General features: G+C 42.6%; 1 protein-coding gene across 1 annotated transcript; it reads right to left on the bottom strand.

Annotated features, from left to right (window-relative positions):
* Window positions 1-18: 18 nt before the first annotated feature.
* LOC137646315 (uncharacterized) lies at window positions 19-2,363 on the bottom strand. The gene is made up of 2 exons (XM_068379423.1): window positions 2,347-2,363; window positions 19-667 (listed from the first exon to the last, which is right to left on the bottom strand). The coding sequence occupies exons 1-2, from the start codon at window positions 2,361-2,363 to the stop codon at window positions 19-21; spliced, it is 666 nt and encodes a 221-aa protein (XP_068235524.1).
* Between the last annotated feature and the right edge of the window lie 11,963 nt (window positions 2,364-14,326).

Below are 14,326 nucleotides of genomic sequence, written 5' to 3'. Positions count from 1 at the left end.
TTTCTTCATCGTCTGTTTTTATAATAGATCCATCTCTCTTTTTGATGGGTCTATTCTTTTATTCTTTGCCCCAGACGAGGTTTCATTTATAATTCCCTGATCAATTCGTACATCATAGGGACTTTCTGAATTCATGGCTTTGTCATCACCTACTTTCCTGTTTATATATTCTCTGCAGTCATTCCTGGCTTTTCTTTTCACTTCTCTATCAATTCTGGAATACTTAGCATGTTCTTCCTTAAAATTTCCATTATTTCCTCGAAAACTTCCTATAATCAATTTCTGTTCTTTGCTCGTTATTCTAATATTCCAAGTATTATTTGATATCCATAATTTTCTCCTTCTAACTGCATGTCCCAAAACGTCCCTACTTAGTGACTGATATAAGTTGTTAATATCAAGCCATTCTTTATTAATTGTCTGCTCTTCATCTCTTAAAGTCTGTAAGACTTCAAATCGATTCCTACATTCAATTGCAAAGGTTTCTCCTGGCACATCTTCTTGAGGGTTAGTTGTATCAAACATAGGCATTCTATCTACATTGATGTTGGGTGCTTTCAGTTTTAATTTCAGTGTTGCCATGAGGAGATAGTGATCACTCGCAATATCTGCATCTCTATAGTTTCTTATATTTCGCAGAGTCGTCCTTTTCTCTTTATTTATGGCTCTGTAATATATTTTATTTTTTTAATTGCCATATGGTGAAGTCCATGTATATTTATGGATGTCCTTGTCCTGTATTTGTAGAACGAAAAATTATAAAATATGCCCGTATTTTCCTTTGCAACTTCGCTAAGATAGCCAACACCCATCACATTCTCTATACCTTGATTATTTCTTCCTACTTCAGCATTGGAGTCACTAATCACAATTTTCATATCTCTTTCTGGGATTTTTTCTATTATATAGTTTTTCATAGTATTCATCTCTCTTTTCATCAGGGGAATCGTTTGTTGATGGATAGCAAACTATAATACTCATATTGCACTGCCTAGATTCAAACTTTGACATTAAAAATCTACTATTTACAGCTCTACATTGAGATAATGCCATGTGTGCTCTTCTGCATTCTCCATCCGTTCTTCCTGAGTATATATATATATATATATATATATATATATATATATATATATATATATATATATATATATATATATATATATATATGTATATATATACAAATATATATATATATATATATATATATATATATATATATATAGAGATATGTATATATATATATATATATATATATATATATATATATTTCCTTGGTCTAATATTTCTGTACCAATCTACTCACACTGTTTATTTAGTTAGGGCCAAGATATCCTAACTATATTTCATAAATTCATTCTCCACTTGCTGTAGCTTCCCAATCTGACTCATGGTTCTAACATTTCAATTACCAGTTTTAAATTGTTTTTTATTATTTATAAACCGGGAGATTCTTAGTACCATGCTATGCCCGGGACTGGGGACTATTTTGACATTTTTGCTTTCCATAGACTGACTAAATCCATTCATTGACTAAATTTATCAAAGGATAGCCAGTTCCTGTAGATGTTTAGTTCTATGTCACTAAAGTAAGTAGACCCCTGCCGTTCCATACTGATTTCAGGAAGATCATCGGCCAGGCATCGAGAGTAGAAGCAAAGAGACATCTGGTCTATCGCCCTAAACCCTATCTGTCACCCTGCTGTCATTGACTACATCAAGATTTAGGGGGGCATTTCCCCCACACCCAAAGTTCTCGTTACTCCACCACGGTATCATATTTGTGCATGCAAACTAAATATTGATGGAAAAAGATTTTATCATTATTGGTATCGAATAGGACTTGCCTATTCTTGGATCAATGATGATCAAAGTCTAATATCAATGTTAAACACCTAAGTGTCCTTTATTCTATTATATCTGTCTTCTTATCTTCTTACCTACGACAGAAATTTTTGTTTTGATAGGCGTGCATTTGTTTATGTTTGCATGTGTTTATTTGTGAATCCCGTAACTCCAAAACTATTAGACTAGATATCATGAAATTTTTTGGGACGATTGGCCATGATCCAAGGACAATTTGATTAGATTTTTGGATGGATTGGGTAAAGGGTAAATTCCAAGTTAAGGAGAATCTCAAAAACGTCATTTGCTATATCGTGGTTCGTTTTTATCTAATTTGCATAAAGCTAGTGCCAAAATATGAAGAATTCCCTTTCCTATTTTTTTTATTTCAGAGTGATTGGGTCCAAATTTAAGGTTAGGGGCTAAAATTTCTTTTTGCAATGGTAAATTCACATCCAATTTGCATGAAACCTGTGCTAAACTGTTAATAATTCACTTACCTACCTAGTGATATACAACATGATCAAGGTCAAGGCCTTTCGTGGTGGATATGGTTCTGGCGCCACTTCTCTTGAAGACTGGTGCTGAGGCCTATAGAATAGGGGTAATTTTTTCACCCCGTGTTTAAAAGGGGTACACGAAGTACATTGGCTCCTGAATCATCGTATATCTTCTAACGTGTACAACGTATGTCCTCTAACTTTGATAGTTCAGTGTTACTGTAAGGAGGGGGTCTTCGAATGACCAGTCTCTAAATAACCGTAGAGATACTGGTAATGGAGGAGGTTTCACATGTAGAGCTCTCTGATTAGTGTATCATTCTTTCATTGGTGCAGTAATACCCACAATGATTAGCATTATTCTTAATGATAAAAGTTAACATAGTCACAGATAAGGAGATAATGAGATGCAAAAGTTAAAGTAAAAAGGGTCGGGAAACACTAAAGTTTTGGAGTTAATGCACCGTTGATTGATGAGTACTCTTCTCAGGATAACAAACTGTTCTTTTTTTTCAGGATAAAAAGCGGTTCTGACTTGTTAGCTGTAGGTAAGGTCCATCTACAGGTTAGAATAGGATGGGAGTTCTTAAGGATGGGTCTTCCATCTTGGATTATTTGGGTGAGGTTTCGAGGTTTGCCCATGGATGCATCGATTGATCATGGTAAATAAAAGGGCATCCTGTCTGGAATGAGTGAACACAATTGGGTAGAAATGCCATGAGATGGTGGGTCTAAGATTCAAAACTAAGGATTAGAAAATAAGCTTGAAGGATGTAGCTGTCAAAAGAATGGTAATCTGATTACAAAGGGAAAAAGCATTGAGACAGATGTTTAATCTTTTACTCTAGAGGACTGGATATAAGTCTTTACTAATCTGGTAAGGGCTATAAATTTACAAAGGATAATCTCTGTCAGTGGGTTTTTCTCTCACTGAGGATAGGAAATTGGTTTTAAGTATTAGCGGGTGGTCTAAATATTGCAAGTGGTTAATCAGTAGAGGAGATAATTAGCCGAACAAAGGGTTTTCAGGTCGATCAAATGCCATATGCCGGATGTGAAACACCCAGCCGTGTAGGGGAAAGGCTGAAGTCAAAAGGGTCATTTTACGAGACAAGATGCGGCGATCTAGACACGTTAGTCTCCCTGCAGATTTGAGGATTCATGAGTTGCCTGAGAAAGCAGTCTATATGAGTGTGGGTGGTCAATTAATCTGACAATTAGCAATAGGAATTTTTATATCAAAGTGCAACAAGTTTTAAAGAGAGAGGGATTGAAAAGTTATTCATTTTGATACCAACCACGGATATATGGAACAAAGATCATAGACATGCACGTCGGTCTAAATCGAATAATGTGATACGAGTAATAGTTGTAATGATTAAAGATATATATTTTTTACAACATACTTATCCTAATATTAGTAGAACATGGCTGAGCCTTTAAGGTTAATTAATTCAATACTTATCATTTGAAATTCGCATTTTATCAAGATTCTTTCGAAATATGTGTACAATTCCAAACATCATGAAAAAGTAAAAAATTTCATTTTGCTATATCATGGTCGTATTTAACGAAATTTGGTATGATTATCAGTCATGATAAAAAACTATAGGATCAAGTTTTTGGAGAGATTGAGTTAAAGGTCAGGGTCAAGGTCATTAAAATGTTGAAATTGCTTTTTGCCATATCGTCATTTCTTATCGGATTCGTATGAAACTAGTGTCAAAATGTGCATAATTCGATTGCCTATCTTGTATTGCGATGTTGGCAAAGGTATGCTCTCTGCTGAGGGCCTGTTGTAGGTTTGTTATATTTCTGTTTATTAATATTTATGCATGTTTTATACATATTTTATGCATATTTTATCTTAGGAAAATCTTTCTATAATCTATCATAGTACAGGTAGCTAGAGAGAAAACTGTTAAAAGCACCTGCTTACTGCACTTTTCCTTTTTAAAATGCATAATTCAAATCTTATGAACGGGGTTTGATAGTTTTGTGAAATGTCTGCAACCAAACAATCTTTGTGAGCTAAGGATGGGAGTTTTGGGAGAACTTACATGTCTACCTACTGAGTCAACAACAGCCATTGCCTGACCCTCCCTAGTTCTAGATGATCACATGCATATATGGGAAGTCTCTAAAGCTTTGCCCTGCCTCTAGAGCATTGTCAATGACGTTAATGAGCAACATTTCAACCTTTGAACATTCTCTTTACTAGTCATTAGGAATACCTTGGGGAATTCAGTGATAAGGTTTTCTGTATTACCTGATCAAATTAAAATTTGTAATGAACCCATCGTTTCCCCTTCCGGTTAGGGAGTTTGATATCCAATCTAGAAATGCCTTTTTGATTAAATTTCGATGTAATTATCCCAGTTCAACTCTTTTAATCCTAAGGTTTATAAACACAAAAGTGCTCATTTCGACCATGAGGTTGAATGACACCAAGCGAAATGCATTTGAAATGTATGGAATTTCACTAAAACACTTCATCAGAAAGCCATTTGACTCCATTCGCTTAGATTGCCATTATTATGCTCAACGATTCAAATGTTGGGATCATTAGATATATGACTGGGGTCTCTAGCAATTGATGCTAGTGTCCTTATCGCTCCCCACCTAATTGCATTTCATATTAAGCGTAAAATATGGCTTAAGAGCTGCACCTGCCTTGAAAGGTGATGGGAAATCGTTAGGAAAAAATTACCGGGGAATGTAATCGTATGAAGAATTGTGCAAACAAAGGAAAGGAGTACAGTATTATTAATTCTACTATCCTTGTTGTTATTAGTGTTTTTGGGCTCAAGCCATGTCGTCCTGATGGAAGTTCCTATAGGGTAGCTTCCGAGGGTATATTACAACTACGGCGATATTCCCAGAGAATTTACCTTAAGGTACCCAGAATTCTAACTCCTGGAGCGAATATCCCTAATGAAAGGGATATCGCGACATATCAGAGGACGTATTCTTGACACGCCACATGGCAATCTGCACCCCAAACAGAGATAACACATCGAAGGGGTCAATTGGCAAGAAAACGAAAACGGGAAAGAAAAAGGGGGAGCCGCTCCCAAGGCTCCCGTTTCGTAAGCGTGCCTGGCGCCAATCCTGGCGCCATCTGTATTCCTTTTTGTGTAGCTTAACAACTCGGTGTTTTTTCCTGTGTTTCTCGCAAATCTTGGATTTATTCAGCTTTTCATGGCTTCTCCAGCTTCGTCGGCCTCTGATAAGTTGAGTACCATTTCTTTTATGTATAAATGTAGGCTCTTGGTGAATTTTAAGGTGATTAATAGTATTAATCTTTGTTACAAGAGCCGTTGCCTACCGGAGGCGTCATGGACGCTGTCGCTCGGTAGGTATGAGTTTTAGTTAGCCAGAGCGACATTCCTGGTTGTTTTGCTTTAATAAATTTCAGCTATTTAGCGTTACATAGGATTTCCTTTCGTGCTTTTAGTATTATTTTGGCAAAGTTTTCACCAACTCTGGCCTACGCTAGGCCATGTAGCCTAGTCGTTTGGTCCTAGTACTTCCTGCATGATTTTGGTTTTCCGAGTGTTTTAAAATTTTATTGAAGCTTTAAGCCGGTTTTGATACATTTAAGATTATGTTGAATATTTCCAAGATAGTATACGAGTGAGTTTCGGTGATTTAGGTAATCGATTCTCTTGGTGCCTAGGCTAAGTTGCTTATGGAGCCTTAGTATACTTTCTCATACTCCCCGGTTGCTTTCTTTTCTTCGGAGAAGGTATGCAATCCCTTTCCCTCTGTTTAAGCCTTGGGCTTAACCCTAAGTGGTTTATCTGAATTAACTTTCGATAAAACTATACTGGGGTGTTACTGTACCTCCCTGTTCCAGTAAGTCTGGTTTCAGAGAGGGACAGAACATCAGAGTTTTTAGTCTGAGTCTGTGTTTGTCTGGCTTGGGGTAGAGTCTCCCTCGCTGGCCTGACACAGACATAGGAGGCTTAGCCTCCTTAGGTCACTGCCGAAGGTTTCTGTATGAGATGATTCCTTCTTTTGTGATCTAGCAGACTAGTCCTTGTTGCTGTTCTCGGTGGGAGGATAAGATCCTTTCCCTGGGAGTAGCAACACCTTCCTTGCTTTGGTTCATTGGGAGCTGGCAAGTATTGCTGGCCTCCCTCCTTGGATCTCCCTTAGGCTAAGATGAGTTTTCTCGGCTGCGGGCGATCCTTCACTAAAGCAAGGTTGGTAGGACCCTCTTTTGTCCCTTCCCCCTCTATCTCCGTAATGGCCTAGCCATTACAGTACTGTACGTCATTCTACATCTGGACCTAGGATAGGTGAATATGTGGAATTGACTCAGTCCCTTGCCGGCCGGCAGAGTCTGCCGGCCGGCAAGGGTCTTCTGCTTTGAGTGCTGCCCGGACCTCCCTTGGTCCCTCATCCATGCCTGCCTGTAGAGCCAGACGGCATTGGTCAGGAAGCCTGAATTAGATTCTCCCTTTCCTTATATGCACTCTTTCGGATTGCCGGGCTTGGAGGTAGTTTACGCTCTTATCCCGGCATCCATTCTGTTTTCTTCTAGTGCTGTACCCGACCCAGCTGCCGGCCTATGAGGCCGGCAGCCGGGCAGTCGTAGTCCTCTGGTTCTTTTGCTGCTGGCCGGCATCGGTTGTTTACCTTTGCCTTCCGGCTATGTTAGCCCTTGTCTGCCGGTCGCTATGAGCAGTGGCCGGCAGCCGGGTACTACCTTGTGTAGTTGCCGGCCGGCAGTTATTGCCGGCCGACATTGGCTGTTGCCGGCCGGCAGTAACTGCCGGCCGGCACATGCATTTGAACCAGCGTTCTGCCGCCTTATAACTGTTAAGTAGTATTCTTCAGTATAACATATACTGTAGGAAGAAAACTAAAGTATAAGTTTTGGTACAGCACTGTGTGTTCTAACACTTTTGTGTTGTCTTGCACAGCCCTTTGGTGTTGCCTTACAGATAAGAAAGTGAGTTCTTTCTTGTCTATTATCCGGGATTTTAAAATCATTGCTTAGGTGTGAGCTACACCTGTTTCCTCTGGAAACTTTTCATTGGTTATTCTAGAAGAGATTAACCATACGATTTTATTATCTGGAAGGCTGCTACAATTGGTTGTGAAGGAAACACAAGTGTGTGTCTTTCCTTTCTGATTTGTTATGCTAAACTGTGCATATCCAGTGATACGTAGTTCACTTGATACTCATGGAAATTTCTTCTCTTTACAGGAGGACCCTCCGAAGTGCGGAAGTGTTTTCTGCAACGTCCGCAGTAAGAACCTCTGCGGACATGAGTTTTGTAGGAGGCACGCAGCATGCGCTGTCTCCAAGGGTGATCTCCAGTATTGGGACCCTCAGGTATGTACCGTGTGCACTAACCTGATTACTGAGGCCTTTGATTCCCCTAGGACGGCGGAATCAAGGGATATAGCAAGGGAGAAGCTTCGTACCTGGGTAAGGGGCTTCCAGAAGAACACCTCTGGACCTTATCTTCCAAGTGAGAAGATGAGGGCGTATCTTTTCCCTAGGGCATCAGCTGATGCAGTGATTCCCCAGCCTCAAGAGGAGATCCCCCAAGTTCAGATCCAGGTGGATGCTGAAGTCGCGGTCGCTTTGCAAGACATCCAGTTGGACGACAGGATGTCTGACGTGGACGAGCGTCTGGAGGAAGACCTCCTGGCAGGAACCCAGGATGAAGTTCAAGCCCCAGACATTGTAGAGGAAGAGGTCGACGAGGTGTCGGCTACTCCGGTTCAGATCCCGGAGCCTATTCCCTAAACATCGTCCGCTCTCCCAGTAGAGCTGGGACAGGCCCTCTCCTCCATTGTTGGAATGATCCAACAAATGCAGAAGGAGAATCAGGAGAAGGCGGCTGCAATGGAACTGCAGATGCAGAGGCTTGCAGCATCACATGGGCCCCAGAAAAGGCTCAATGTGAAAGACCTTCCCTTGTGCTCAGATGCTAACCCGTGGAGGTATGCTGAGCACATGCCGATGACGACTGGAAAGATCGTCATCTCGGATAAGTTAGGTTCAGTTCCCCTAGAGGAGGTGGAATTCTGGCCCAGCAAGGGGTCATATCCGGACTGTTATGTCCGGTTGAGGAAGGAACCAGCTTCAAAGGAGGAGACAGAGCCGAAGGAGGTCATAGTGATGGACCATGCTAAGGCTCAAGCTTTGCTTTCATCCTCGATGAAAGAGAGGGGCTTCACGAACTCAAAGGTAGCTGCATTAAGTAAGAAGCTCCCTTCCTTTGTGTCCTCTCCTACTAGAGCCTTCTCCTTTTTACAGAAAGGGTTTGCGGCTGTACTAAAAGCAGTCGAGGCCGGCAAGCCTTGCCCCTCCCTGGAGGAGTGTAAACCCTTGTCGCTGGCCCTGCCTATGGACCACAAAGACTGGAAGGACGTCCATCTTACCTTCTCAGTTGGGAAGTTGGAGGCTGATATTGCCGGACGTCAGTTCGGCGAGGACCTCCCTAAGCTGTCTGATTTTCTTTTGCGGAGAGAGCTCGAGACAAAAGAAAGACTGGCTGCCTCAATGTCTCTTCAGACTACTCCTGAGACGATGGCATGTGACCCCAAGGTCCATGAAATGTTCATGGTAGTGGCAAAGACTCATCTGGCCACAGTGACGAAGGATCTTTATAGCTTCGTCAGGGCGAGGAGAGCTTGTAGGGAGATCGTGTTCACCTCGGCTACGGTGAGGCACGAGCCAAGGAAACTAATCTCCTCCAACATTTGGGGCAAAGACCTTTTCCCTACCGAATTGGTCAAAGAAGTTGTTGATAAGGCCGCCACGGAGAATAGAAACCTTCTCCAGAAGTGGGGCCTGGCTATCAAAAGAAAGTCTTCCCCGGATGAGGGTCCTCAACCAAAGAGGAAGACTATGAGGACTAGGCTACCGTCTCGGCCAGCCAAGCCTCTTAGACAGCAACAGCAACTGCAATTGCCATTGCCTTCAGTGCCCCAGATGGTGGCACAAACCCCGACCACATTCCAGTGGGTACCCCAGGCCGTGTCGACACAGTCCACGGCATTCACCCCAACGTTTGAAGGGCAGTCTACTTCCTTTCGAGCAAAGCCTAGAGGAGCAGCCAGAGACTCGTCTAGGCGCCCCTCAAGGGGAAGGGGATTCAGGGGTGGTCGCGGTCAGGGAGGCAAGACCTCAGGACGGCAGTCCAAGTGAGATGATGCCGGTAGGAGGGAGACTTCAGAATTTTCGGGATTGGTGGACCTTCGATCCCTGGGCCCACAGCCTACTCAAGAACGGACTGGGCTGGAGCTGGTACAGCACTCCACCCCCGTGCCCTCGGTTTTTCCAACACTCCACCCCCGTTCTGGAGGAGTACGTCCAAGAACTGTTGGAGAAAAAAGTGATCCGAAGGGTGAAGTCCATCAAATTCCAAGGGAGGCTGTTTTGTGTTCCCAAGAAAGACTCGGAAAAGCTCAGAGTCATTCTGGACTTGTCGCCACTCAACAAGTTCATAGTGAATTGCAAGTTCAAGATGCTAACACTGCAACACATAAGGACCTTACTGCCCAAGAGGGCATATTCCGTCTACATAGACTTGTCAGACGCCTATTGGCACGTCCCAATCAACCGTCGACTCTCCCCCTACCTAGGGTTCAAGCTACAACGAAGACTATACGCCTTCAGAGCCATGCCATTCGGGCTAAATATAGCCCCAAGGATTTTCACGAAGCTTGCGAGCGTAGCTCTCAAACAATTACGCCTAAAGGGAATTCAGGTAGTAGCCTACCTGGACGACTGGCTGGTGTGGGCAGCATCCGAGACAGAATGCTTGCAAGCTTCCAGTCAAGTGATCCAGTTCCTAGAGTATCTAGGCTTCAAAATCAACAGAAAAAAGTCTCGACTTTCTCCATCTCAAAAGTTCCAGTGGCTGGGAATCCACTGGGACCTAATGTCACACCGTTTCTCCATCCCGGCGAAGAAAAGGAAGGAGATAGCGGGTTCTGTCAAGAGACTTCTAGATTCCGAAAGGATATGAAGACGCGAACAGGAGAGGGTACTGGGTTCTCTCCAGTTTGCTTCGGTGATAGACCCAGTGCTAAGAGCACAGCTAAAGGATGCAACCGGAGTTTGGAGAAGTTATGCATCAAACGCGCGAAGAGATCTGAGAAGACCAGTTCCGCTTCGGCTGCGTACACTTCTCAGGCCTTGGTCCCAAGCCAGACATCTAAAGAAGTCGGTTCTTCTTCAGCCACCTCCCCCGACGGTGACGATTCACTCAGACGCCTCGAAGGAGGGATGGGGAGGTCACTCTCATCGGAAAAAAGTCCAGGGGACTTGGTCCAAGCTATTCAAGACCTTTCACATAAACTTTTTAGAAGCTATGGCAGTGCTCCTTACCTTAAAGAAAGTCTCCCCGCGTCACTCGATCCACATAAGGTTGGTGATGGACAGCGAGGTAGTTGTGAGATGCTTGAATCGACAAGGATCGAGGTCACCACCTCTCAACCAGGTGATGTTGGCCATCTTCCGTTTGGCGGAAAAGAAGAAGTGGTACCTGTCGGCAGTTCACCTTCAAGGAGTCCGCAATGTGACAGCGGACGCTCTATCCAGGTTCACACCGATAGAGTCGGAATGGTCCTTAGACGCAGGATCATTCTCCTTCATTCTGAATCAAAACCCAGAACTGCAGATAGACCTCTTTGCGACGAAAGACAACAAGAAGTTGCCCCTGTACGGGTCCCCGTACGAGGACCCCTTGCGGAAGCAGTGGACGCGATGTCCCTCGACTGGAACAGATGGTCCAGAATTTATCTGTTCCCTCCTCACAACCTTCTGTTGAGGGTCCTCAACAAACTGAGATCCTTCAAGGGGGTAGCGGCAATAGTGGCCCACAAGTGGCCGAACAGCGTGTGGTTCCCCCTGGCATTGGAACTACGGTTGAAGTTTATACCGCTACCAGATCCAGTTCTGACTCAGCGAGTCCAGAAGTCGACTGTCTGCGCTTCATTACAGAAAACCCGGACCCTGCAGCTCATGATTTTCTCTCCCTAGCGGTGAGAAAGCGTTTCGGGATTTCGAAAGCCAGCATAGACTTCCTAGAGGAATATAAGTGCAAATCTACTAGAAGGCAATATGAGTCATCTTGGAGAAAATGGGTGGCCTTTGTCAAGGCGAAGAATCCGCAGGAGATCTCGACAGACTTCTGCTTATCTTTCTTCATCCACCTCCATGGTCAGGGGTTGGCAGCTAACACGATTTCGGCGTGTAAGTCTGCTTTGACAAGACCCATTCTATATGCCTTCCAGGTCGACCTCGGTAACGAGATCTTTAATAAAGTTCCGAAAGCCTGCGCTAGGCTCAGACCTTCAGCACCTCCAAAGCCCATTTCATGGTCTTTAGACAAAGTTCTTCATTTCGCTTCTCTGTTGAGCAATGAGGAGTGTGCGTTAAAGGATTTGACCCAAAAAGCTATTTTCCTATTTGCACTCGCGTCTGGGGCCAGGGTTAGTGAGATCGTAGCCCTCTCGAGAGAGGCAGGTCGTGTTCAGTTCCTGGATGGGGGAGAACTGAACCTGTTTCCGGATCCTACGTTTCTCGCCAAGAATGAGTTACCCACCAACAGGTGGGGTCCCTGGAGAATCTGCCCTCTGAAAGAAGATGCATCTCTATATCCAGTAGAATGCCTAAAGGTCTATCTTCGTAGAACTTCAGACTTCAAGGGTGGTCAACTATTCAGGGGAGAAACATCAGGCTCAAATTTATCTCTGAATCAACTCAGAGCGAAAATCACATATTTTATTCGCAGAGCGGATCCTGACAGTACACCCGCAGGTCACGATCCGAGGAAAGTTGCCTCATCCTTAAATTTCTTTAATTGTATGGATTTTGAACATCTCCATTCATACACTGGCTGGAAGTCTTCCAGAGTGTTCTTTCGCCACTGTGCGAAGCAAGTAGAGGAACTAAAGAGATCTGTGGTAGCAGTGGGTCGCGTCGTTAACCCTACTGTTTAACTCTGCGAGGAACAGTGGTTTTAATTGGGACGATTAATTCCAGGGTGAGTGTGTAGCTACATACTGTACTACAAACTAAGTGAGGGCACTGAGTTGCCCACGTAGACTGTTTCATTTCCAAAGGTGAACCTAGCATAAGTGCAGACATGTGTGCCGAGCGTTTCTAACGCTAATGTGATTGATTTGTAATACAGACTTTTATGACTTTGATACCTCGGTATCTTAAAAGTGGCAATAATGTTTTTTCTTTCAGATAAGTTCTGTTTACTATCATACTTATGCTTAAAGTTTTGGGTTATCCTCTTCTTATATATATATATATATATATATATATATATATATATATATATATATATATATATATATATATATATATATAATTGTTGTTAACCTGTCTATTTATTGTCTGTCAATAAACTTGTTCTTGAGAACCTTGCGTCTCCTTCACCTCTGTCAATTTAATGGTATAATTGAGCATTCATTCTATGTACTTTTTCTGGGATAATTCTAATAGAATGGTTCCTTTATGCAAGCTATGTTGCATTGGTTTATGCTTTCCCTTAACGGGAGGACTCCATCCCATAACGGGACGGTGGCGGATTTACAAGTTTCCTCCTATGCGGATATAAACCTTTGTCCAATACAAGTATTGTGCGGAGAACTGGTCGATATTTCATATTGACGCAGTGGTTCTTTACAAACTATGCTTTACTTAATATAGGGTGAGACCACTATATTGGCTTGCCTGGTATTCATACATAGGTATATGTACTCTTCGAGACTTTTCTAGAGTCTAGCAGGACTCTTCCCTGTAGGGGGCAGGAAGCTCTAACATGGTTTATGGTTAGTTGACCGGGAAAAATTACCTCCGGGGAGTACGGCACGTTCTGAGAATCCACAGATACAGTAATGCTCTGGTATACTTCCATCAGGACAACATGGCTTGAGCCCAAAAAACGGATTTTGAGCGAAGCGAAAAATCTATTTTTGGGTGAGATGGTCATGTCGTCCTGATGGACACGCCTTTCCCTTTCTATGAAAGGGCTGTAGGACCCCTCCCTACATACAGTATCTGTAGCACCTCGTGTATCGCTACAAGGAATACAGATGGCGCCAGGATTGGCGCCAGGCACGCTTACGAAACGGGAGAAGAGGGAGCCTTGGGAGCGGCTCCCCCTTTTTCTTTCCCGTTTTCGTTTTCTTGCCAATGGACCCCTTCGATGTGTTATCTCTGTTTGGGGTGCAGATTGCCATGTGGCGTGTCAAGAATACGTCCTCTGATATGTCGCGATATCCCTTTCATTAGGGATATTCGCTCCAGGAGTTAGAATTCTGGGTACCTTAAGGTAAATTCTATGGGAATATCGCCGTAGTTGTAATATACCCTAGGAAGCTACCCTATAGGAACTTCCATCAGGACGACATGGCCATCTCACCCAAAAATAGATTTTTCGCCTCGCTCAAAATCCGTTTTTTATTACTATGATTGTTGAATATCCTGAATGATCAATATTGGTTCACCAAATTTCTGTATAAGACATTGTCTCTTTCGCTTGTGAACGTAGACTGTCCCTTCGAACGATAGTAGGCCTATCCATACAAATTCCATTTCGTTTAATACATCATATATCTAAAATCATTAGCATGGAGCTAACTGTATGAAAAAAAGATACTCCACAATAATCATGATTCTTAAAATACTAATGTAAACAAATGCGTAAAATTTTGAATAGAAGCAGGTGGAAATGGTAAAATGAAAACTTCAACCAATTAAAACATACGTAGGGTTTTAGATATTTTGTTTTTATTCATAAGTAAGATTTGAATTATGCATTTTAAAAAGGCAAAGTGCAGTAAGCAGTTACTTTTAACAGCTTTCTCTCTAGCTACCTGTACTATGATACATTATAGAAACATATTCAAAAGATGAAATATGCATAATGATTATTTAAGAGATGCATTATGCAATAAATATGGTAAAAGAAAGAAATATACATTGTGGAGAATAG

This window comes from Palaemon carinicauda, chromosome 9 (assembly GCF_036898095.1).
Source record: "Palaemon carinicauda isolate YSFRI2023 chromosome 9, ASM3689809v2, whole genome shotgun sequence".
Lineage (NCBI taxonomy): Eukaryota > Metazoa > Arthropoda > Malacostraca > Decapoda > Palaemonidae > Palaemon > Palaemon carinicauda.
Note: the sequence above shows the minus strand (reverse complement) of the source record. Positions and strands in the feature narration are given on the sequence as shown.